The sequence below is a fragment of the Rhopalosiphum maidis genome, chromosome 3 (genome assembly GCF_003676215.2).
Source record: "Rhopalosiphum maidis isolate BTI-1 chromosome 3, ASM367621v3, whole genome shotgun sequence".
Taxonomy (NCBI): Eukaryota; Metazoa; Arthropoda; class Insecta; order Hemiptera; family Aphididae; genus Rhopalosiphum; species Rhopalosiphum maidis.
In genome coordinates, this window is record NC_040879.1 from 21,644,169 (window position 1) to 21,672,049 (window position 27,881).

General features: G+C 22.5%; 1 protein-coding gene across 2 annotated transcripts; it reads left to right on the forward strand.

Annotated features, from left to right (window-relative positions):
* Positions 1-2: 2 nt before the first annotated feature.
* On the forward strand, positions 3-27,881 carry LOC113556708 (transformation/transcription domain-associated protein-like). Of its 2 annotated transcripts, none has more exons than XM_026961817.1 (62): positions 3-545; positions 1,668-1,810; positions 1,906-2,007; positions 2,215-2,421; positions 2,700-2,846; positions 3,214-3,380; positions 3,467-3,696; positions 3,762-3,966; positions 4,337-4,531; positions 4,608-4,660; positions 5,347-5,480; positions 5,543-5,686; positions 6,782-7,068; positions 7,166-7,302; positions 7,935-8,104; positions 8,842-8,987; positions 9,062-9,218; positions 9,557-9,699; positions 10,935-11,023; positions 11,274-11,533; positions 11,614-11,838; positions 11,917-12,081; positions 12,247-12,442; positions 12,535-12,836; positions 12,909-13,092; positions 13,224-13,450; positions 13,549-13,669; positions 15,306-15,439; positions 16,309-16,470; positions 16,541-16,786; positions 17,584-17,842; positions 18,088-18,293; positions 18,368-18,523; positions 18,601-18,738; positions 18,803-19,144; positions 19,226-19,306; positions 19,415-19,507; positions 19,566-19,713; positions 19,814-20,109; positions 20,221-20,366; positions 21,135-21,390; positions 21,468-21,757; positions 21,821-21,920; positions 22,001-22,248; positions 22,326-22,503; positions 22,676-22,843; positions 22,925-23,149; positions 23,211-23,381; positions 23,624-24,070; positions 24,138-24,290; positions 24,465-24,542; positions 24,639-24,666; positions 24,749-24,864; positions 25,114-25,291; positions 25,440-25,702; positions 25,799-26,005; positions 26,078-26,269; positions 26,349-26,480; positions 26,553-26,694; positions 26,764-26,957; positions 27,414-27,530; positions 27,600-27,881. In XM_026961817.1, the coding sequence occupies exons 2-62, from the start codon at positions 1,682-1,684 to the stop codon at positions 27,675-27,677; spliced, it is 10,890 nt and encodes a 3,629-aa protein (XP_026817618.1). In that variant the 5' UTR covers positions 3-545; positions 1,668-1,681; the 3' UTR covers positions 27,678-27,881. The 2 variants fall into 2 exon arrangements, with proteins under 2 accessions (XP_026817618.1, XP_026817619.1); XM_026961818.1 differs by having other exon boundaries at positions 9,557-9,657.

The following is a 27,881-nucleotide window of genomic DNA, read 5'->3' on the forward strand; positions in this document are numbered from 1 at the left end:
TCTATTTATATTTTTTATTTATTATTCTTATTATACGTGGGAACAACCAGAAATTGGGACAAAAAAAATGGCTGATAGCAGATTAACGCGTTTTGTTTGCCGCCGCTAACTCACAGTCACGCACCTTGGCCGATCGTCATTCGTCACCGCTCGGCACTCATTCATTCTATAGTCGTTGCCGCGCCGTGTCGTTGTCTCGCCGGTGATAGTATTATAGTACGCGCGTTTCTCATAGCCGCACAGGCGTTATCATTGTAACTTTGGAATAATTTGAAAAAATTAAATCGATATCGTACAGACTACAATGATAAATTGTAACAATAATAATAATAATAATAATAATAACAACAATAATGTTGCCACCGAAAACGTTTGATTCGAAAATCGACGTAATTCATGTGATCGTCACACATTCGAGACGGTGAACTCTCTACTTACCAAGCTGACGTCGTCACATGAACTATGAAGTCCAGTTAATTCGGCGTCCAAATAACCGTTCAAAACGTTGCTTTACACAATTATCATCGAGGAAACATAAATAAAAGGTAAATAATTTTGTCAAGCTGTCAATGCTTGTTTTTATTTATTTTTTTTAAAATTTAATATTGTATATTTGTTCCATCTATGTTTGTGGTCCTATTTACTAACGGTTGTGTAATCGTTAGTACCACCTCGATTATCAACTGTAATAATACTGGGCGTGTACAGCTTGTAAATTATTAGACATGAACCAGTATCTTTAGTAAGATTTTTTTATGCACTATTAGGTACTTGGATTCACTATTTGACATAAAATAAAAAAAAATTATAGTATATTGTTTTTGTATTTAACATGTTTACTTTACTTTCATATACACCAACATTTCAATTTAAGAGTAAAACCTATTATAGATGTATTTTTATTACCATTTCTATTGATATTACATTAATTGTTGTAGGTTCTTTTATTTTACATTTTTTGGATGTATACATTAAATAGGTTTAACTACCATTAGAACTATGAATGCACTGTATTTTAAATATTTTTTATCTTGATTGTTGGTAGTTATAGCTATTTTGATTATTGTTTGCTTAAATGTTGATTATGCTTTGTTATTTGTATACTATGCATTTTAATGTAAAATTTACCATTTATATAACCATACAATATATAATGGTATATACTATGGATAATAAGTAGACAAGTAACTGGGTATATTATTATGTAGAATAGGTTGGATGAAGAGAGTATAATGTATAAAATAAATACAATAGGAAGTATACATTTTTATTTCCATCAAATTTGGTACAGGTCAACTTATTCATTGATAAGTGAGAAAATGAATTATCAAATTGAATATCTATTGTTTTTATTATTTTACTAAGTCATTAGTCGAGAGAAGTTTATTTTACTATATTACTTCAGTGTTTAACACTAAAAATATTAAATTTGGTGTGTAATTATATTTTACTAATGCATATGGTTTGTAATCTAGTAAATTGGACTAAAAATTATATCTCCTTTCAAAATGGTTTAATGTTTTAGTAAATTGTTTATCTATTATTTTAATTATTATTTTTATATCAATCATGATAAATAAATACAAAAAAAATTGATTATTGTTATTTTTTCTATTTAAGTAAAACAAAGTGTAAAATTCTTTAACTTAAATTCTTTGAATTTTCAGTTTTTGCTAAGACGATGGAGCCAGTTCGTAAAATAGTACATCCCAAAACCTCAGGTCCAGTGGATTTGACACTAATACTTAACTCTGCTGTAAATATGAAGGTTAAACTGCAGCTTATACAAAAGATTTCCGAAAGCCTTGAAGTAAGTTGAATTATATTTAAAAAAAAAAAATAATAATAAAATAAATAATATAATTTATAAATAGTAATAATTGTTTTTTTAAATTTGATTTTCAGGAATGTTGTCGATCACAAATTTACTTTGATAATATGGTTGTTATTTTACTTAAACTATTATACACGACTGAGCCAGTTTTTAGCCCAGACAATGATTTATTTGTAAGTATTATTAAAGAAAAATAGCTGTAAATAATAATTAAAAAAAAATTTTAATCAATCGTATTATAATTCAATTTATAATTACTATCAATAACACAATTAAATATTAAAATTGTTTATAGTAGTATTCTATCCTATCATATGTTATTATTTATTAATATAAATATTTAACTATTTTAACTAATATTTGTACAATATATTTTACAGAAAATAAGAAAAATTATACTTCAAATAATTAATAAAGTCATTAATAATCACGAAAAAGCAAAAATTCATCTTCAAAACATCATGAGGACATGCATAAAAGTTATTGAAACTGATAATGAACAGTGTGCCCTTTGTAGTGTTTTAATCATTAAGGAGTTGTTAAATCTTTTTAAACCAAAATATGATAGTACTTGTTTAAAAGCAGAGGTATATCCATAATATTATTGTTTCACATTGTATAATTTTATGTATTTTAGATAATATATTTTAGTTTTATATTAATTGAATGAATTTACCAGTATAATATAACTAATTTTACATTACATTGGTTTCAGTGATCTTTATTTATGTATAGATAATAATTAAAATATAAATATTTTTCTAAAAGTGTTATAAATGTGAAACTAAATCTGTAACAGTATGTAATACTGTAAAAGATTATTGTAGATCCCTATGAATAATTTTGTAAATATTTATTTTTTCAGATTTATAAACTGTTAATGCTTATTAAGGATATATATAACAATTCTAGTACTCCAGAAAAAATTTTTAACTATCAAAAAACTTCTGATTTAAAAGAATTAATCACTACTATCCGATTAACTACAACTGTTACAAGAAATTCTGTTAATGTAAGTTTTAATACATTTTTGTATATTTTTTGTTACCCTATTCATAATTAATTTTAATGAACTATATAAACTGTTAAAATATGATTTAGATTTTAGATTTGCTCATACACAATATAGATATAATATTAATTATTTTTGAGTTATTTAATTTAAATTGTATTGTATTACTTACATGAAAAAATTAATTTTGATATTTGATATTTATAATTCTTAATATGATTTATTTTCAATTGGTATTATAATTAAAAGTATTTTTTAGAATTTCTTTTACCTTGTAATTATTATGAACCTAATTTTAGGCTGATTTCAATAAAAAGATATTTAATTCCTTGTTAATCATCTAAAGTTTTAATTTTATTTGTTTTAGTATATTTTTGTTCCAATGGGAAAAGTATCATTTAAAGTTTTAAAGGAACTTGCGTTGATATTGAAAACATATTATGTGTTTTATAGTGAAGTTCCAGCTTTTAAGAATGATATTTTAGAATTGATTCCAGTACTCATGAGCTTTTTTAATTTGGAGATTAATTACAAGTAAATAACTAACATTTTTGAATATTAATTCATAATTTTGTATATTCATTAATTACATTTATTTTATGTTTTTAATTCTATTTTAGACCAGACCTCAGAGATTTAATATTGGATTTAAAACATGCCCAAGTGAGATTATTATTTTTTTTTTCATCATTTTTAAAATGTACTAAGGATGGAGTTCGTTTACATTGTCCTACATTGCCTAGTCGAATTATAAGTCTAATGAACTGTAACATAGCATCAAATATTAGTAGTATTCGCTCAGAATTGCTTTCAGCATTTGAATCTTTTATACTCATTGATTATAAACATGGTATGTTAAATTTATTTAAATAAAAAATATACCACTATTAATTGTCAACATTTTTTTTTTCATAGAATTTTTACCTTTCATGGATAGATTTTTAGATGAGACATTAATCACTGGAAGATCCTGGACATCAAAATGTGCTTTAAGACCTAAAGCTTATGTATACATTGATCATCTTATTACACATTTACACAGTCAATTATCAATAAATTATTTAGTCCGTGTAATTCATTTACATTTTACTAATTTATTAGATTCCACTCTCCAGCCTGAGTAAGTCACTACTGTATGCAATATTAAAAAGGTTTTAAAATACAATATTTTTTCGATTTCTTACTCATATTTTCAGTTGTTGTAATAAATTAAAAAATCATTAGTAAAATAAAATAAATTGATGTATGATATATTTTGTTTTACATATAATGTTTATTTTAGATTCATATATTAATTAAATATAACATTAAATTTGACCATTAATCTGCTGTCAAAGAAACAATTATCTTAAAGTCATAATTATTATTTTTGTATTATAAATATATTTTGTAAATTATTATTGAATTGCAACTTTACTTGAAAATAATGTGATATATTTTTATTATATTCCAATGTGTGTGTAAATGATTAGTATAAAGTTTATTTTTAGATACCAAATAAATTTGTGTAACATGGTCATGAATGTATTAAGTTGCATCGTTCAAAGACAAAATAATACAATTACTAACTTGAATTTAATTGAAGATGAGAAGAGTTCTGTAGTAGATTTATTTTATCGAGTACTTCAAATTTTTATAATTAAATTGAAACAGTTTCAAACATTTTATTTACCACAATTAAATGAGTAATATTTTTTACTAAGTATTTATATAATGTAATTTATGATAGTTTATCTAATTATATATTTATTGATATTTTAGGTCTAACTTTTCTAAAGAAAATGAAATCGAAAGCATTGCATCTATGTTAGCAGGTATGATAAATATAATATAATAATATAATAGTAATATATAGTATCAATGAAATACATGATATTATAGTGTGTTTTAGAGTTTTAATATTATATTTTATATTTTATATCTACTTTCAAACAATATGTATTTTTATTTTTTAATATGTTATAAACATTTTCCGTTAGACGAGCAAGTTTATAATATAATAATGTGCAAGTTATTTTATTAACATTATTTTTCATATTTTATATTATTGCTTAAATTTCATTTAAAATCATTTTTTTTTTACTAATATCCATATTTTGTTCAAACTTTGTTTTATATTCAACATAATCCTTAATAGCATTAATTTTGCAATTTTTTTATATGTTTATTAAAACACTTAATAAAACCACTGAGGTGTTCAACTTTTTTTTTATAATATTACATTTTATTAGATTTCTTCTCTATTAACCTATAAACTTATTGCTTTAGAACATGTCTTACTATCTAAAAGTAATCTATAGAAGAAACAAAATACATTTTTTTTATACAATGAGTATATTATATAGTGCATTAATAACGATAATATATTTTTTTGCATACTAAGAATAAAAATTTTATTATTATCTTATTGGGTTTAAATAAATAAATTATGGGTTTTTTACAGCTTGTATATGTTATATAACAATTATTTTACATAAATATATATGTATATTTTTTTTAGGAAAACAATCAAAAGAAAAAGAGGATTTTAAGTATGGTTATCACCCATCACAAATAGCTCCTTATTCCTTAGCCGATTGCAAACGGTTTATTAAAATAATTATTCCAGCAATTAGAACAGTTTTCCAATTTATTGTAATTATATTCTGGTGCATGACTTAAAAATAATAATTCTTAATAATAATAAATAATTTTAGGTTAAAATTGAAGGAGAAAAATTTTCAATTCATCCTCAATACAAGAAAACATTTAATCATTTTGTAAAACATTCATTGTTGTCATTAAAAATTTGTGATAGTTCATTGCCGAAAAAAGAAATGGTGAAAGAAATACTTCTTTCTGTAAGTAAATATATTTTAAATAATATTTTTTAGATTATTTGTTTTAATAAGGCACTTAAATCGTAAAATAACCTTTGAGTAGTAATTTGAACTATTAAAAATATCATATTGTTTACCATAATTTGTGATCCTGAGTGTATTAGTGTATATAATGACAAATTACTAGTATTTCTATTATTAAGTTGTCATGAGGTGATAAAAGTTTATATTTATGATCCTGAATTCATTCCTATTTAGTCAATTTTAACATATATTTGATAAAATTATCTTATTTTATACTTTTTAATGTGCACATAAAAGTTGTTGTACAAATCTCTAGTTCAAGGGCGCACCCAAAGAGGTGGCTAACGGGCTTTAGCCCCCCCCCCCCCAACAAAAATGGCTAGCCCCAAACATTTTGATAATTTTATTAGGTATATTGACTTTAAATTATTATATAAAAAAATTATCAACTAACGAAATTGAAACATTAGGTGTAACATAATATTATATATTTATACTTGTCATTCCGGGCCCTGGGAGAGACCTCTGTTTATATTATTATAAATATTAATTATTATAAATACTATTAATATTTAAAAATGATTTGAATTTAGCACTCCCAAAACAATATCCTGTATGCGCCTCTGCTCTAGTTCTTTTTATTTATTATTTAAATTATGGTATAATATTATGGTTGAAGCTAATATTATTTTTCAAACAAAAACCATGTAGCATTATCATGTATAAATAGATATCTATACACAGATTAACACAATTTAAGAAACCATATTTGTCAGCGTTGTATAAAACAATATATTGGACAATATAAAAGATAAATTATGTTGGATTCATTTTCCATGTCCTATTCTACTAAGGCTGTTTTTTCCTAGACATTTTAACTTGCTTTTTTTTAGGTTTATTAAAATTATAAAATATATGTCTTAAAATTATTTTTAAGTTTCATGGCTAAATGGATTGACTATATTACTATTTATTGTTAATGCTTTAATGATTGGTTAACTTTTTTTTATTAAGATTCTTCAATATTTTATTTTAATGATATATTTAGGCTTAATTATGAATAATGCATTTAAAATGTAATTATTTTTTCAGCTTTCGTGTATCAATCCAATTCATCTTAAAACATTGATCACAGGAGATCATTTAGTCAAACAAATTTATGCTAATAATCTTGAAACATTAATCTTTGAAATGGCACTGAACGATGAAGTTTTAGTTTCAGCTTTTAGTAGTTTAATATTTGAGTATATATTAAACAATCTAATTGATGAAAATGAAAAATCACGAATATTTGATTTGGTCGATAAGATTCAATTAAATGTCAAACTAAACCATAATGATAATAAACGTGATGAATATGTTTATAAAATTATTCAAGCGTAATTATTTTAAATAGTTATTAAAAATAAATAATTTCATGTGCACTATGTTTTAATATAATAATTTTAAAGTAATTAATTAAAATGTTTTTTATAGATTGATGAATAATTTACAAAACACAAAACATCCTGTGTTTTTTATTGGAATATTAAAAACAATGCTAATTATTGTTGAAACAGCAAGTTATGATTTTGGAGAAAATATGTATTCATTAATTAGATGTCTGTTTTGCGGTATTATAAACTTATATTTTTACTTACACTATTTTGAAAAACTTTTAATTATAATACTTAAGGGGTCCGTTTGCGGCTATTTAGTATGGGATAAAATTTAGGCAATTGTACATTCATTACGCCACCTTTACTGTTAATAGTGTATGAATATTAGTTTGATTGTAAGTAATGTTGTATAAGTTTTGGGATATTTTAGTTTGTGTACACGCATCGTATCAATGATATTGCTAGACAGAAAAATTACAAGTAGGATTATAAAATTGAGCTATGACCATAGTTTTAATTCTAATAAAAATAAATAATAGTTTGAGATTATGTTTATCTTGTATTAGTTAACTATTGATATGAAATTATGTTGACATACTTGCTTAATGAAGAATAAACTATGAACTATGAAGTGTTTAGTCGTAGTTTTAAAACCAAAGTCCTAATAATCATACAAAAATAGACAAACGTAAAATTCCAAATGATCCATCTTGAATAACTTGTTTGTACCCTTAAGTATTCTTTCATTTCCAACTACATGTTTTCCTAAAGCTATTATCTATATGTAACTTTTAAATTACACATAGAACATTGTTTTTAATTTGTCTTTTTATCTAAATATATTTTTAAATAATTCATTTTTACAGATTTACTTTCATACCACAAAAGTTTAACAAATGATTCAATTGAAACAAAAGTTGCGCTTGCAGAATTGTGCTTAGCTGAGTGTATGTTTAAAGTGGTTCTTCATTCTCATATAATGGATTTATTGTCAGTAATTGCTTATTCATTTCAAATACCTGAATTAACTCCACAAGTATGTATATATCTTATTTTATATTTTATTGATTTATCTAAATGATACTAAATATATACATATTATAATATGCATATATACCTTGTATTTATAAATTAAAAATATTAGGGTAGTATCGATGATAGGATAATGCTGTTGAAATTGTTTAGTGTATATTTTAAATTCTCACTAAGATATAGTTGTTCGTGGATAAATTTTTTTTTATAAATAAGTGCTTTAGGCAATAATCTTTAAAAAAATATTGCTTATACTTCAATACGATTTACATATACTATTATGTACTTAACTAAACAAAACTAATTAATGAAAGGCAATATTTTAAAATATTCATTTTATATTTTAATTATTAATTTTATTTTATTTTAGAATTTTTAATACTTTTTACCGTTAGTTTTTTTACTTGTAAAAATACTTATGTAAAATGTCCTTAAATATATTTTGTATACAATTTATGAAAGTGGAGTTTATAAATTATTTAGTGTCATACAACATTTTATTTTCCCAACAATTAATTTGTCTTTAGTTATGAAATTTTCTATTCAACATTTTGTCGACAAAATATTCAAATTTATTTTTGTTTTTAATTTACCAATGATATTAATTATTGAAAAATAACAAAGATGAAAAAGAAATTTAATTATTTAAAATATAGTATATTAGTGATGATTATTTTCATATATATTAATTGATATGAATTTAAATAATTAATACTTTTCATTTTTTTTAATCTTCTGCAGGGCCTTGGTATTTTAGAGAAATGCTTGGATATCTTGCCAGTTCAATTCTTAGACGATCCTGTTCTTCCAATTCGAAATGAAATAATGAAAGGATTGTGTGATTGTTTACAAAGTCCACATGAATCAATATCACTGCCAGCTGTTAGGTGAATTTAATTGTCAAGAGAATATTTTAATAAAGCTATTCTATTTTTAACATAATTTTTTTTTTTTATTTAAGTTTACTTGGAAAGTTTGGAGGTCTTAATCGAAGTTCGGTTATGAAAACTGACTATTTTAGAGCTCATGAACAATTTCATCAAGTTTCTAGGAAGCCTAAAATATGTATAACATATGATGATTATGATAATACCATATTAGAAATGGATATTGGACCTGTAAGTTAAAAATGAGAATTAATTAAATAATATTAATATTAAGCAATTATATACTAATTTTTTTTTATCATTTCCCATACATATATGATTGTGTTTAATAATCCATGATTTAATTTTAAAAATACACTAATTGAACTAAATATTATTTAATGATTGCCATTTATGAAATGAAGCATTTGGACTTAATTATTATTAAACTTACTACAATTTTTCAGATTTTATCGCATTATTTTTCATTAACATTTTTCTACATTATTGAATTGAATTATTATTTTTTTTTTTTTTAATTAATATTAATTATTTAAACATTGTCATTAAATTTATTAATGTTTTCATAGGGTGTGCATACTGCTGTTCAAACATTAACCTTGGACAATGATAGATTCAATAGATTACAAAGTTGGAATGTTATAAGAGGATATCTAGTGATATCAATGGAGTACGATTCTAATAGAATTTTACAATTATTGTCAAATATCAAGTATTACAATTATAGTTTTTATATTTTTTTTAAATATTATTTCTGAAGTATATTGTCCAACATATATAATATTTATGCAAGACTCCTTGTTATTTTGGTCTGCAATATATTACTCACTTTTAGTATTAACACCAGAGTAGTAATATAAAAATATATTTAATAATTTGTTTCTATAAAAATAAAAAATGTTTGAATTGTATGCCCACTGATAATTAGAAAAACAATTATTCAAAATATTTTACAACATTAGGACATTAGTGTAGTTTCTATTTTAGAAGTTAAATAAATAAATATTTTTTTAATTCTTGAATTTAAAAGTTGATTTTTTAATGGTGTGAATGCTGTGTGAAGCTACCCAAGAATAATATGAAATTTAAAAAGTTAAATCAACCTGAATCTGATAGTTAATTATCTGAATAGTGAATATTGTATAATTTAAATATTCAATTATAAATTAAAAATATGAATTTTTGAATATTCCCACCAGTTTCACTGACATTAAAGTTTTGAACTTTGATGTGTTAGAAGCTAATTAAATAATAAAAAAATATATCATTTAAGTATATGTTTACTATTATTAATTAAATAATAAAATTTGATCATAAATATTGTTCATACCTTAAAATTAAAGAATTAATTTGTAAAGTTTAAACCTTTATAATATTAGTTAATATTTGGTTTTCAACTTAAATATTAATTTATGAAATATGTCCCATTTTACATGCTTGCAATATTTTACATTTTATACTGAACAAACAATATAAAATAATAAACTCAAATAATTTAATAATGATTTATATAAAATAAAATAAACTTATTATATTTTATTAAAGAGTTAACCCTATTTTAATTAAAATTTTATTAAAGTGATAGTAACATTTTACAATAAAATAATATGAAAAATTTTATGTAATGATATATATGCGTTGGCTTGACTCTTGATTAAAAAAATCAATGATATATGCTTAATTTTTTTTTAAATTTTCAATCTGGTCTAGTTACATTAATTTATTATGACTAAAAATATACAATTGAAGCATAGGAAAAAATCTAAATCCTAAAATTTCTGAACCAGTTATCATTAATGTTATTAAGTAAAAATGATATTTGTTATTGGGCATTACTATATAAGTTTAATATATGTTGGATTTTAATATTAATAAAATATTTTTATATACTCATTTTTTTTTTAATCATTTATATTATTTCATGTATAATTTATTTATAAATTTCAGTTTGGAAACGTTGATAGAAAAGTTTGCTGATAATGAATTACATTATACTAATACTATTACCGATGAAACGTATATAAAAGCATTAACTGGTAATTACAAATTATATTTTTTCTTTAAACATTAAACATAATAACTTATTTTTGTTCTTTAGAATTGAATATTTTTAATCAGTCACCTCTTGGTAGTTTGATGTTTAGGGAAATTAAAAATATTTTTATCATCAAAAATATAAAATTGATAAACAAATTAAATGCTTAGCTTGTGGAATGGTTTATTGCAATAATATTAAATTTAAAAATATTTTCAAATATATTAAATTTATCAATATTTTCTATTTAGGTTTAATGATTTGCTGTGATGATGAGTATTTAAAGTCAGATGCTTTAACATTTTTTAACGAATTCTCCAAAAGAATTATTCATATTTCCATATGCCACTTTAGTGATATTTCATATGGATACTTTTTAGAAGTTAACCCTTACGTTATAATTGATGCTATTTGTGAAGTATTATCAAATGAAAAGGAAAATATTTCTTATTTTGGTGTAAAAGCTACAGAATTTATTTTAAGAGAATCACACAAAATCTTAGGAGATAGTGTATGTATTGTTATTTAATATATATATGATTATAAACTATATTTATTTTAATATTGATGAAATATGTATTGCTATTTCAGGTGGTTTATTTTCCTTTTATAACTTATATGTTCCGGCAATTTTGTGAACTTTGTTACGATTTAAGTTGGATTTGTAAACGTGGAGGTTGCTTAGGACTGCAGACTTTATTTTCAAATTTACTAAAAGAAGAAACTGAGGCTAATGAATATTCCAATTGGTTTATTAAACATTTTAATGATACATTTAGAGCCACGCTGTTTATATTCTTTGATTACAACAAACATGTATTATTCTTAATAACTTGAATTTTATAAATGTTGTAAGCTTAATATTAATGAATTATTGAATTATATACATTTTAGTTGTCATTTGGTACTCTAAAAATTGCTGAAAGTAATTTAGATTACATGTTAAACTGGTTGTATTGGGTTAAACCAAAAAATCCATCGCACGATTTAATACAGGACACTATTTTGATGGAGATTACTGATTATATAACTGGCCCAAATGATTTGCTCAGAGAACAGGTTAAAATAATAAACTATGAAATAACTTTTACTTTTTGACTTATTGTTATTAATAATTGTTTTAAACTCTCATAAGTAAAAACTTATATTGCTTTTAACATTTTTGATTCAAATGCATTAAAAAATATAACATACTATTTTATACTGATTCTAATTTTTTTACAGTCTATAAAAATAATTAACTTGATGGCAAATAAACAAAAAAAAACGGTTGTGGATATTTTAGAGCCATACCATAAGCAAATTCAACTAGCAATTCCAGGAAATAGATTATTTGATACTTTTACTTTTAAATCTCAAATTGGTATGATGAAAGGGCACATATTTTGTGCTTTGCATTCTGTTCCTACTGAACAATTCGGTGAGTTATTTAAATAGATTTCATGATATTGTATTGTAATTTGTAAACCTTTAAATCTCATTTTTTTTTTTTTTTTTTTTTTTTAATTGTAGACATTTTAAATAAAATTAATGTATTTTATTTCAATATGATTAATATTGTATGCAAAGGGGATAGTAAAGAAATAAATTCAATAAAGATGTTTAAATGTTTATCATCTACTCAGTTATTTGAATTTCGTCAAGTAGCCATGCAAGTTTTAGTACACTGTTCAAGTTTTATGGCAAATTCAGATAATATATTAATATTTGAAATATTTTTGAATGCATTAATGAGTTCTGATACTAAAATGCAAGAAATAGTATACCAGTGTTTAGAATCTCGTAGTATAAATCTGATCATAGAATTAAAAATGGTAAAATTTATTAAATAAAACATTTTGTGAAATAATACATATTTACTTTAACTAAACCCCATTTTTGTTTAGGTGGATAAATTATTATTATATTACAATGATTTATTTCAAGACCCAGAAAAGGTTACATTAATAAATATTAATTATATTTTATATATAACAAAATTATTTCCATCTAGTCCAAATAAGATGTTTTGTACTACCATATTAAATTCATTTAAATATTTATGGAACAATTTAAATTGTGATATTCATAGTAAGAAAATATTATAAATTGTTATTATTCTTAATATATTTTAATATTTAAAATAGACTTAAGCATATTTAAAGTTAAAAAATGCTTAACAAATTATAATACATGTCGTTTAATAATATTTTTGGTTTTAGGAACATCAATGTATGAACTTGAAATTAGTTTAGAGAAAATTATACAAATAATAAGTCAAATAACAGAAACACAATTTTTTCATATTAAAGAAATCTGTGAACTTATTTTGAATCAAAATACTTTAAATGTTGAATTGTGTGATAGATTATATCCACACTTGACTGAATGTTTGTTGAAGTTTCCAGTAGATAGTATACAATTATTTTTTTTAGATAAAAATATAAAGGTTTGATTTTTTTATTATCATTAGTATTAATTAATTAAAGGCATATAGCATATTTTTAAAATAATAAACTCTTATGTAATCACAAAAAATTAATTTAGAATTCAACATGGAGTTTATTTTTTATTTCAATGGTACGCAATGACAAATGTGAATCTCTTCGAAATGTATTGACATCAGACTCATCACACCTTGAAACTTTATTGACAACTTCAAAATCTGGTTAGTTTTAATTTTTATTTCTTAACACACACATATATATATGTATATATATATATATGTATTTTTAGTATTATTATAATAAATGTACATTATGACTAGGGCTCGGATTTTTATGTAAATACATATGACTACTGTGACTTGATAAACTAATTTAGGTGAGTGATAAATTCGTTTCAAGGGATTTCCAATGTAATTAACTATATTTTATTTTAAATATTTTTACATATTTTGCCATAAGTACATGTTTTTATATTTTTCTCAATAATTCCGTTTTTTCCTATATATTTTGACAATTTGTTCATTTACGATTTTTTAATAATTATTAATTATATACGATTGTATTTTTCAATACAGACAATTTCCCATATTTCCAAAAGTACAAAAATAGTAACAAAATAATACCAATTATTAAACTTAATCTACAGTAGATATAACTTACTCCTTCAGACATAGTCAAAATGCAATACTATCCAATAACATTAGTGGAAGCGGAAAGATCATTTAGTCGGTATAAGGCAATTTTACGACCAAATTGAAGATCTTTTGAATTTAAAAATTTAAAAATGGCTGTTATCATGAATTGTAATCAAGATAATTACAATTTTTTTAGCTTTTTTTATTTATATTTTATAATTTGTAACAACTTTTTTTTTTTAAATAATTTTAGTATTTAAAATATAATTTGTTTCATTAGAAACTCATATGGATATATTATATAAATAAATCATATTACTAAAATACATATTTTGATTTTTTTAGCACATATTTGTGTACATATTTTTCTAACGTAAATACATATTTTAGTTTCATAAATACATATAAATCCGAGCCTTAGTTATGACATTTAGAACTCATAACTATGACTATAGTATTGGTAACCTTCTTTAATATATTAATAACTATTTGTGTGTATTTTTATTTTTTATTTACAAAATTATGGTTTAAATTATTATATCAGTAAAAACATTGAGGTACAAGTACAAATAAGAAAACCTGAGTTTTACCGATAATCATTGATTAAGTGATAAATGTTTTATTTTCACGCTTTTACAGATTGATATAGGTAAATTTTTGGAAAATAAAATAATATCAGTCAAATCTCTGGTTGATTAATGTATCAGATTTTCGTAAGCGTGAAATGGTAAATTTTAAAATAAACAATATATAAAGTAAAATTAAAAAAAAAATTATTATTTGAAAATTTGATTTTTTCTATGGTTAAATGTAACCAGCAAAAATTAGTAATAACTTTTTGCTAAAAAAAAAAAAAACAAAACAAAATGTCTAAATTCTAAAAAAAAATTATTAAGATCTATTGTTGAAAACCAGAAATTATGACTTTTACTAGCAGTAAATGCATAACATTTTTTTTACATTTTGGTATTACATTGCCTAGGCTTTACTAGTATTTAAGCTTTTATTGTAACACACACCATTATTTTTCAGTAAAAAATCAAATTAAAAGGTATATTAAGAATTATCAGTATGTGTAGCTAATGCCATTATGTTTGTGACTTCAACTTATAATAAAATAAATTCATATACATTGTTTATATTAATATGTTTTTAGTTGTAATTTGTATTTATTGTTATTTATTCATTATAAACTTAACATTTTTTTTATATATATATTTAGATACATCAAGATCTATTCAATATGCATGTATTAAAATAATATATAATTTATTAAAAATGACCAAAAAATGGATTTTCAGTTCAAACCAAATTATACACTTACTACTAACTATTTGGTGCAGTATTAAATTCAAAGTAATTTTTACATTTTTTTTATTTCATGTTATGTAATTAAATAAAAGTTTTTTATGCTTAATGTTTACAGTGAAACTTCCGTTTATCAAAATTTTCTGTTTACAAAATATTTTTGAAAATTAAACATCAAATTTTAATTTAATTCTATGATACATATTATTTGAGTTATCCATGAAACTTACTAATATATAATTTTCTCTGTATTAATCATCTTATTTAAGACATACATTTATCTACTCCTGTGGTTTTCAAACTTAAGAAGGTTTAGGTTTTTTTGAGATTGGTTTAAGGGCTCTGTGGATAAATCCAAATTTAACATTATTAATTTCATTATTATTTATTTTTATTATTATTCTATAAAATAAATATTCTTGTTTTTTGAAATAAAACTTGAAATACCAGTAAGTGTTAGAATTTTATTGAATTAATAGATTAGTTAATATGTTGCCAAAAAATTGATAGTTTTTACCAAACAAAAAACAAAATAGTTAATACTTGTATAGTGTGTTTTTGACATGTGCAGGGGTGATCTGCTATTTCTTTTAAATACAGTTATACACATTAATGATCACTTATTTCATACATAACCTAACTTACATTGCCTACATTAAACTCCTTAAAAAAAATCATTGGTGTAAAATGGTAAACATAATCATGAGAATTAAAAAGAAAAAAAAATTATGTGCAAAAGCTAAAGTTATTTTCACTGAAAAATTTTAATTAAGTTATATACCTTGTGTTTTTATCTTATCACAAATTACCTTTCAATCTTATTAATTTTTTTTAGAACTATACATCATTTAATATTTTTTATAAAGGCATTGATTAACAAATTTATGTTAAATTATTAATCGTCTTGACTTTTTAAGGAACGTTTTAAAAATATAGCTGCTATTCAATCAACAGAATGGGATGAACCCAAACTGATATTAAAAATTATAATTATTTATTATCGAGATCATACCAATGAAGTTTTTATACTTTTTCATTTACTTTTTGTGTTTTCAATGCGATTTCCTATAGATATAAATGTAAGTTTTATTTGACAGTTTTTTTTACTTACGCATGAACTTATTTTTGTTTTTAATTTTGTTGAAACAGTTTTTTAGAAGATTTTTAGAAAAAGAAATAATACAATCAAGTACCATTCAATGGAAACGAATAGTGTTTTTTCAATTTATTGAATTGTATCAAAAAAAAAATGCCAATATTGATATTTTAGGAAAAATACTTCAATATATAATATTACCATGTTTTTCAATTTCTTATAAGAAAGGGGAAAAACAACAGCTATTATGTACATTTACTAAATCTAATGAAAATATAATTGGAGTTGTTTTAAACAAAGTAAGTATTTTCTTTTTTATAATAGTAAATTAAACAATATTTTTAAAGTAAATATGTTCATGTACTATAATTATGTATGATAATACATATATACATTATTTTCACTATTTCTTCGTGTAAAATAATGTAAATTAAACATTGTTGATACACATATATTTTCTTATACATCTATTCACTTTTTTTTCTTATTTGAAATAGAGTTAATAATGAATTGATAAGTAAATGTCTACATAGATGTAAAGGTGGTTACAAGGGGGGCATTACCCTAATTGCCCCCTCCCCCATTCACAAAAAAAAGTATCACATATTCCAACAAAGTTTTTTTTTTTGAAAATAGATGATGACCTTTTTTTAGTTGATAACTAACAAATTATACCTCCCCCCGTTTAGGACCATTGTATCCGCTCTCGCATAGATGAGGTGGGTATAAATTAAGTATAAATTAAAAATATTAAGAATAAAACAGTTTCTTGAGGATTAATTTTCTTTTGGTGAGTTATTAATTGTTGATTATATAATATTTTTTATTTAGTATTAAAATTTATTTTATTGTTGATGTATATATATAATATATTTAGAAAAAAATATATTTCTTATTTTATACAAAACAAATTTATAATAAAGAATTTTACCCAATTATTCTTTTGTAATAAAATTATAATACACTAATAATAATTATTTTATGTTAATTAATTTTTATATATAGCTTTTAAAACATTAACAGCTTGAATGATTCTGTGTATCAGTGTATGGTAATATAATTTGTTTTCTGTTAATTTTTAACTTTTTGTATTTAGATTTTTAACAATATTCGCGTTGTTTTAAGTGGATCTGATTTTGATGGAATTAAAGTATTCTTATGCCAACTTATTTGTCTGTTAATCGATGACTTACTGGGGTTCAATGAGAATGTTTGTGAACTGATATATAATTCCATTATATCTTGTACATGGTTTAGATGTACAATGGATATAAATGTTAAATATCACTGCTATTTGATTTTAACACACATAATGTTATCTGAAAATCCACCAAAAAAAGAAAAACTTAGTCAAAGTAAGTTGATTTGGTTATCATAAATATTCCATGATAAAAATACATTGTTATTTAAAATGTCACTCAATTGTTATTAAAATAAACTGTTTAAAGTTTAAACACTGTATTCAAAGAAACAAATGTATGTGTTTATAATAGCCTACTTGAAGATAAGATGCCTATTATTATCATAAATGTCTGTGCATATTATGTCTCTAGACACATGTTTAAATTGAATTTTTATTGAATTATTGTAATCGTTCTAGTGATACATTATGAACTTTTAAAAGCTAGCTCTAGTGAAGCTTTACCGGTAATAAATTACTCATTAAACTTAATTGTTTCTGCTATCTGTGAAAAAAATGGCAATGTACAAGGTTTAGTTGCATGTATTAAGAAGATATTGACCAATGAATCACAAAATGTGCCAATTTTACATCATATTAGCTTATTTTTAATTAAATATAATACAGTAAGTTGTATTAAGATTATTATTATTGTGATTTCTATTAAAACTGAACTATTTGTATTTATATATTATTTTAGTTGTTTTACCCTTTCAAAGAATTCTTGCTCCGTAACATTTTAGGAGCTTTATTTCCAATTGCTAAGAATAACAATATACCCGATTTTAAAAATACAGCAATAGATTTAGCATGTATGATAATTAGTTGGGAACTTGCTGACAGCTCTTCAAATACGGTATTTATATTCAATATTGTATTTTTTTTGTAATAAATTGTTATAATTTCTTTTTTTTTACTATGTTTAATAAATAGGCGTTAGTATTTCCTGTTAAACGTTCAATCGATGATGCACAACCTAAAGCAGAGAATAATAACACACTGCCAAAAAAAAAGAAATCATCTGAATTTATTGATAACTGTTTGAACTTTTTAGCAATGGTTGGGTGCCAGGTATTGTAGTATATAAACTATAAATGCATTATTTTTTACCTAATATAAATTTATTTTAATGTAGACACATGATGATAAACCTGAAAGCTTGATTACTAAGTTAGCAATACACAGTAGAAAATTATTTAAAAATATATTAAGCACTGAACCAATTGATACTACAGAAATAAAATTAAAATTTGGGTGGTTCGAAAAACTTTTGGACTCTTTTCTTAAAAAAGAACAACTTTTCAAACAAAATCCAAAAATGCTTCATGGTAATTCTTCTGCGAGTTTAATGAACTTGTTAGCAGCATATGATACTGTATCATTCATGCTAAATGTTTTACCTCAAAATATTATGATAGAAGCTATGAAACCTGTTCAGGATCATCTTATCAAATTGCTACAATTTGCATTTATTGAAGTAATATTATTATTTTTAAATAATTAAATAGTCATGAGCGTATAATATAATTAAAATTAATTATTTATTTTATTTTATTAGGGTTCTAATTTAAATAGTCCACATAGTCATAGAGAGATTTTAATAACCAATCGACATCTTGCTGTATCACAAGTCAAACAAGTAAGTTATTTATTTTATAAAGAGATACATTTGCTTGTAATTATATTAAAAGTCAGTGGATTGTTTTATTTAAATATGTATTTAATTATGTTTTTTTTAAATGTTTAGTGTAATGAAGGTACATTAAAATTAATTACAGAAATCTTAAAAACCTTTCCATCAAATGAAGGATTAGAAAAGTTGCATTTATATATTCAAACGGTATGAATGAATTTTTCATATAATATGACTTAATTAACATTATAAATATATGTTTTAGATCATTTCAGAGGGTTTAAGTAGTAATTGTTCAAATAAATTAGAAATCAGTTTGACATTATTAAGAGTTTCATTAATATATTTTCCGAATTATATGAATGACGAATTACTTAATACTATGGGAGATATAATGTTTAAATTTAATGAAAGTCAGTATACCGTTAATAAATAATATATTATGTAGAAATAATTAATGCTTGCTAGTTTGATAAATTAAAATATATTAATCATGTACAAATATTTTTTTAGATAACAGAAATCCAAAAGTTAAGGTACAATGTTTAGAAATACTAAAAACTCACGTTGATACATTGCCACGTGTTGGTAAGCAAGTATTTATTGAAAAAGTAGTTATTGAAAATTTGGATAGAGCAAGAGATTTTGAAAACAATATACCATTTGAAGTGCAAGTAAAGTGTTTTGAACTTGTTATTACTTACATAAAAGATATATCTGAAGCTGCTGAAGGAGTATTATTAAATTCAACACTTATGGAATATATAAAAACTACAACTGATGAACGAATTATGATAATAATTTTAAATGTAATTTAATTTAATTTATTTTTATTCATAAATTGTTTTATTCTTTTTAAATATATTTAATTTACATTTTCTTATTGTAAGATTTTATAATTTTAATATTTTTTTTTTTAGGTAATAACCAAGTGGATTGAAATTTGTAGGGATGAGGCTGTATTTTTCAATTGTCAAGTTATTAAAATTTTAAAATCCATCACTTTTATCAATCGTTTTCAAAAATTAACTGATTATTGTTATAAATTAAATCTTGAAATTTTCAGGTACTTTGTTTCTTAAATTATTATATGTTTATGTTTGTTTATTTTTTATTTTTTTTTTGTAATTATTAGTGTTGGAATGTAATGTTATAACTTTGTGTATTATCAAAATTAATCATAATAATAAAATAATTATGAATATTATATTATTATATTTTGAAAAAAGTCATTTAATTTAAAAATATAATATTTATGAATAATTATGGTAAAAATACAAATATATACTACAATAAATATGAAAAATGTATTTAATATTTTATGTGGCAAAAAGATCTCCTTTATAGCGATTACAAAATTAATAAGTAATTTTATTGTAATTGGTAATAATAATAATATATTAAATATGATTTCACTACTAATTCACCATTTTTTTTTTATTATTTTCTGCTTTTAGGTTTTATTATATATTTTTTTTTAATAAATAATTTATATCATAACACTCGACAATAGCCATATTTATATTGTTGACTATTCCAGATTATTGTAATATTTTAAGATAATATAGAATAATTAAGAATATTTTATTAATTGATAAATAACTTTAATTAATTTGTTTTTAAATTAATATATTGTAACCTTTCTAATTAATTTCAGTTAATTAAATATTTTCCTAAGTCAGTCATCAGCCTAAAATTATGAAATCCTGAGTATAGTTGGACTATCCTGTCAAAATGTCATTGATTAATTACTTATATGATTTTATAATCGCTTATCTATTAGTAGTACCATTAAAATTATTCATATAAAATAACTAAAATTTATAATTTTCAGAAATTGGTATTTTTCGGAATGTATAGAATTTGGTATCAATTGCAAAACTCCATCAATAAGATATGAATTCTTGAAATTTTATGATACATTATGGCGTAATGGTGGATTATGCATGAGATTATATACTTTGATGTCTAATGAATTAAGTTATAATTTAGACGATTCTATTGCATTTTATGTTCAACTGCTACTGATAAAAATATCCAAAAATACTAAACTCCAAGGAGACTTTCCATTATTAGTCATAAATAATATGGTAATTTCTGATAAAACTGTAAAATAATAAATACATTATTTTGTTATTTTTATTATGTTTTATTTATTTATTTTTAGGATGCCATTTCTAAAACTAGTAGTTCTTCAATATCATATCAAGTACGAAATATTTCTACATTTGATATGTGCTTTTCTTTAGCACAGTTATGTTTTGTTGATGAAAACTTAGCTAAAAACCTATGGATATCATTACTTCCCGATGTTTGGAGTTTATTTAATGATGATCAAAGAAACTTACTATCGGCAAGAGCAATTAATTTTTTAGCAAAAAGTAAACTAAGAAATAACTTTATGGCAGTATTTTATGAAGCTATTATCCTTTGTAAACCAAACATTTATTTTAAACCGTATGTTATTTATCATAAAAATGTATATACATGTTATGTAATATAGATAAATATTTATTTTAGTTATCAAATGGTATATATTGGAAAAACATATAATTTATGGTATTTAGTCATTCAACAAATGGAAGATATATGTAGTTACTACATACATGATAAAAAGGATGTTAGTAATATAAATTCAATATTTATATCTTGTTTATTATGTTAAAATTTAGTTTAAACATAATATATATTATTTTTAAGGAAGCTGTTGAAGGAATGATTCAGATGTATTCTCTATTACGAGAAGAAGATGTTCTAGAAAGTCTTTTTCAAAATACTATAAAATGTGAAGCTACAAAAAAAGCATTATCTCTTGAACAACAAGGATATATTAGAGAAGCTTCACAAATTTATATAGAATTGTTAAATCAAGAAATGAACGGAATAAACATTTATCAAAATAAATCTTATAATAAAGATAATATGTTTAGAAAGATTCGTTTAACTAAGTAATTATTGTCTCTACTACATTATTATAGAGGGCTAAATTAATTTACCAGTTTAATTATCATGCACATGTTAACAGGTGTTTAAGAGAGTTAAACGAGTGGAGTTTTTTAAGTGAAAATATATTAGAAGATGATAACTTTTTATTAAATATTGAAAATAGATGGAAAAACACAATTGAAAATTCTGCTTACGATGATTTAAGGTGGTATTTGGAAAATAAACAAAATATTTGGCCATCTAAATTAGTTTGGAAGGTGATTTTAAAATTAAAATAATTAATTTATACACAATTATATTTTTATGTTTGATTGATATAAAACTTTTATGGATTTGGTTGTTCTACATTATATTTTTATTATATGCATAAGAATAAATAATTACATTCATTTTTTTTTTAATTAATTAACAATTTATTTTTATTTTTAGTATCATTTTTATTTGGGAATGTTAGGATTAAAAGAATTAGATCAACAAGTAATGTTCACTGTCCAGGAACATATTGACCTTGCTACTGCCGAAATTATAGATAAATGGAAAATATTACCAAAGTATTTATGCAATGCTCATATTCCTTTACTCCAAGCCACCCAATTGGTATGTTGGTTAAATTATACTTAACAGTTATCTAAATGATTGTGTAATATTACAATTAAATTATTATATTGTTTTACATAGATAGTCGAAGTACGAGAAGCACTTAATATCCAAACTAGTTGGTTTCAATCACCGGAAAATATCAATAATATTAATTCATTAATTCAGATTTGGCACAACAGAAATTTGTGGATTGGAGATAGCTTAAATGTATGGAGTGATTTGATTTCATGGCGACAAACGTATTATTCATTTTTGAATCAACGCAATTCGAATTTAAAATCACATTTTATAAAATCTGCTCAGGTTAATATTTCTAAATACAATTTAATATCAAAAAGTAACCATTTTTGGTAATAATTTGCAGGATAAATCAAAATTAATTTTTGGAGAGATAGCATTAAAGCACAACATGGCTGATGTATCTATTAATATATTAAATAGTATCAATCTTAATAATATTACAACGTCTAATTGGTTGCATAAGATGAACTTGGAGGTGAAATGTAAGCAGTCAACAATTATAAAGTACAACAAAGTTAGTATAATATATTGTATAAAAAATATTTATAAAATATATATTTATTTACTCACTTTACACATTAACTAGTATTAAAAGGTTGTATGCTATTTTAAATGTAAACTATTTTAAAATGCATAATATTATAACTGTATTAATTGATATTTGGAAAAAAGTATAACTAATCATTAGTTATACATTTTTAATATATGTATTAAGTACTAATATTTTATTATAATGATAACTTTTTTTTTTTTTAGAAATTTAATGATTTAGCCAATTTACCATTAAGCAATGATTTTATGGATGATATGAAACCTCTATTATTAACAATCATTGGTGGCTTTCAAGATTATTGTGGTAACACAGATATTGCATCAAAATATCATTCCATGTTTTTTTCTACTAAAGAAACTAAGAAAGCTATTGATATTGAATGGCAATGTGTTATAGAAGACAATTTTAAATTAATTCCTTTACGCGTGCATAAATGCAACAACCGGCTATCACAATTAAACACATTTTTAACAACTTTAAATTGTAATGAAATATTAGAAAATGCTTGGCTTCAATGGGCAACATTAATTGAACATAATTTTAACCAGTCATCTATTAAAGATGTAAATATTGCATTATCAGCTATAAAATGCTATATTATAGCATCTACATTCACTACTAATATTAAATGTAATATTATAATAGCCAGGGTAAGTATCAATTAGAAAGTAACAAATTGTAATAACTTTTTTATAAGTAAAAATTGTTTTAATTCAGATTTTATGGCTTTTAACATATGATGATAACAAGTATACACTATTACGTGCTTTTGAAAATTGTAATTTTATATTTTCTGATATATGGCTTCCTCAAATGCTAAATATCTTTGTTGAAAAAAATATCAAAGCCATTGTTAAAATTATTTCAAAGGTAATAAAAATATCTTATTTCTTTACTATTGGTTGTTAAGATTTAGTTGAAATCAAAACGTATTAATTTGATTTAAATTCAATTTTATTATTATTATAATAATTTTTTTTAACAAATACTATACTTCACTAAATAAAATGTAATTTATTTTTATAATGTAATTTAATATTATAGATTGGACAATGGTATCCACAACAAATGTATTTGATTTTGAACAGAATGTACCTCACTGAAAAAATGAATAAAACAATGGTAATATAAAATAGTAAAAAAGTAAAATAAAATAGTATAAAATTATAATATTTTTAATAATTAATTAAAAATGATTTAAATATGATTTTTGTTTAGGAAACAATGCCTGCAAATACATTGTCATGTATGTAAATTATTTTTCATATGCATTTATTTAATTAATTATGTATCTATTTTTTAATAATATTTTGTTATTCATAAAGCAGATGATGTTCGAAAAAAAACATACCAAATGTTAAAAATTGATAAGATTAAACAAATGATGACTTTGTTGCAGAAGTATAATCTAGGTATAACTCAATTGGACTATTTTGTTGATCAGGTTAGTTTAATACAATTTATTATCAAGAAAACTTTTTTATTTTGTTATTTATTTCTGTTTTGGTTTAATACTATTAAATATTATAATTTACAGTTAATTTTTATTCTACATGAATTAAAATTTGGATATTTAATTTTTTTATGATTTAACCAAGATAAACATAATATGAATTAAACAGTCTAATTGTAATGATCCAGCAAACTATTATTCATTTAAAATAAATTATATTATTTTTAATTTTTATTATAGATAACTTCTTTAGGAGAAAGTTGGGATGAAGAACTACGCCGCAAGTTGTATGAATGCTTATATCTCAGTTATGATTTTGCATTTGAAAATAAAAATTTAAATGTACGGGTTCCAAGAGAAATTTCAAATTTTATTAAAACCATAATTATATCGTTTGTTGCTGAAGATGTGAATACAAGTATGCATACTTAGTTACAAAAATAAAATAAAATGAAATAATTATTTTGTTATTTCTGCCGCATTTTACTGTCACTGCAGCAGTGTGTGTATCACTTTTATAGCTTTCTAGTAGACAAAATTAACATATTTATCATGTTCTAACTTAGTACAATTGCAAATGAAGAAAACATTTTTGGTTCCGGATTATTTATCAGTATGTTATCCATTCTTCAAGCAAAAGTTTTCATCGGATTTCAGTTTTGCTTCAGTTCCAACTATCAAACTTATGATAAACCAACTAAGAAAATGGATCAAGTATATAGAAAACAAATCTAATTATCCAACTAGATTTGTTCATCATTTTCGTTGTCCCACAATCCATCAATTTGATTGGTCTGTGATAAGGATACCCAGTGACCATTATATTGACGTAATGAATTAATACAATTATTAAATGTTAATCAACTGTTTCCTTAATTATTAATAAATTTTATTGCAATATTTTTTATTATTGATCATATATTAGGATTTTTCTGAGGCTGTCAGAATACATAATTTCAGTGGTCATGTACATCTCATTGACAAAAATGGTACAGTTGTTAAACAGTTGTCTATTCGTGGAACCGATGGTCATATATATACCTACAATGTTTCAAAAGGCCAGGGTATTGAATCTGAAGATAGAATTTTTCAATTATTCAGAGTAGCAAATAGTTATTTGCTTGATTTTAAAGTATTGTCATTTTTATAATCTTATTGTGGTGCATATTTAGTATTTAACTAGTCATAAACAATTTTATTATAGGAAACTGCTAAAAGATATTTAAAGTTCTCTATACCAAATACATTCATAATTGCACCAAATTTAAGAATGGTTGAAACTAAAAAGAACTCAATATTTTCACTCTTTGATATATTTAGAGAAGTAAATAAGCCCATGCCATGGATTCACGAGGATATTGACTTTTGGTTTTCAGTATTAAGTACATGTATTATTGTAAGTCAAATATATCATATATTATTATTTTTTTTATTTAAAAAAATTATAATTAATTTTTATTTTATTTGTTTTACAGACAGAGAGAACTCAGCCTTTAATGGAATCTTTACTTGCAGTAGGCAACAAATATGGTTCAGACGAAGTGTTGAAGAATTGGGTTTCATTAATGCACCCATTGCAATCAGATTATTGGACATTTCGCAAAACTGTAAGTGACATGCTTAGAATACAATTTTATTTTACTATTTCTACATTTACCTTTGATGAACGTTATTTTTAGTTTGTTGAAAATTACTCACTACTTTGTTTTTTCGAGTATGCATTTAACCTTATCAAATTAAAGCCCGAGATGCTGAATATTGACAAAAATAATGGAATGGCTATTGCTTTACACTATAAGTTTGATTTAAGTGAAGTTCATGGTTAGTATCTCTTTTGATTGAACACTGAGTGAATTTGTGCTTTAAATAATTATAATTATAATTTTACAGGAAATTTAGTTCAAAATAACATAATACCTTTTCGTATAACACCAAATTTGACAAATTTTATCACACCTTATCGAAAATATCAAATGATAAATTGCTTAACTGTAACTGGCCATTGTTTAACCAATAGTATTGATGATATTAGTGTTATATTAAAATTATTATTAAAGGATGAATTTATGGCTAATTATAATATGGTAAGTAATTAAAAGACTTCCTGAGTTCCTAGAACTAAATTATTGTAAAAAATTAAAAAAAAAAAATTAATATCTTTGGGAAATTAAGAATTAATTAGTTTAAATACTAACATTTACTCTTATTATGATTTTAATACTAATTGTTATTTATTATGATTACATAATATATTACAATTATATAATAATTATTGAATATTATATACCTATATTTGGGTACAATTAGTTAGTGGGGAGGTACATTTCAGGTAATTTTTAACATTAAATAATAAAATTAATGATATTATGTAGTTTGCACCATATGGTATTACAATATATGAATGAAACCAAATTATGATTGATGTCTTAATTTATTTGAATGTTTATATGCTGTAAATAAATATATATCTATTACTGTAAGATCAAATAATAATTTATATTAATTAATCATATTTATTTATACATTATGATTTATTTTAGAAAACTAACAAAAAAATATCAAGAAATGAACTACAAATTTTAGAAATAGTTGATAGAAACCTGAAGTATATTTTGAAGAATTTCAATAAAATGAAAAATTCTGAAACCCATAATCCAGTAATACTACTACAGTAAATAACTTATAATTATTTTTATTTTATTACAATTATTTAAATTATATTTCAGATTCCTGATCTCCTAAAACAAGCTTTTCATAAAGAAATATTATGTCACGAACGTCCAACGTGGCGTCCCTGGTTATAATGAACCGACTATAGGATTAGTTTGTTTTGATAATGATAACTTTTGTATTGTCCTTTTTATTTTTATGAATTTTACATAATCATAATTTTTTTTAAGACTGCTAATTGTAAATTATTTATATGAATGTCACTTATATAAAGTACCTTTATGATTGTAATTTTTTATAACAAACTTTCAGTTTCTGAACAAACATTTATACATTTA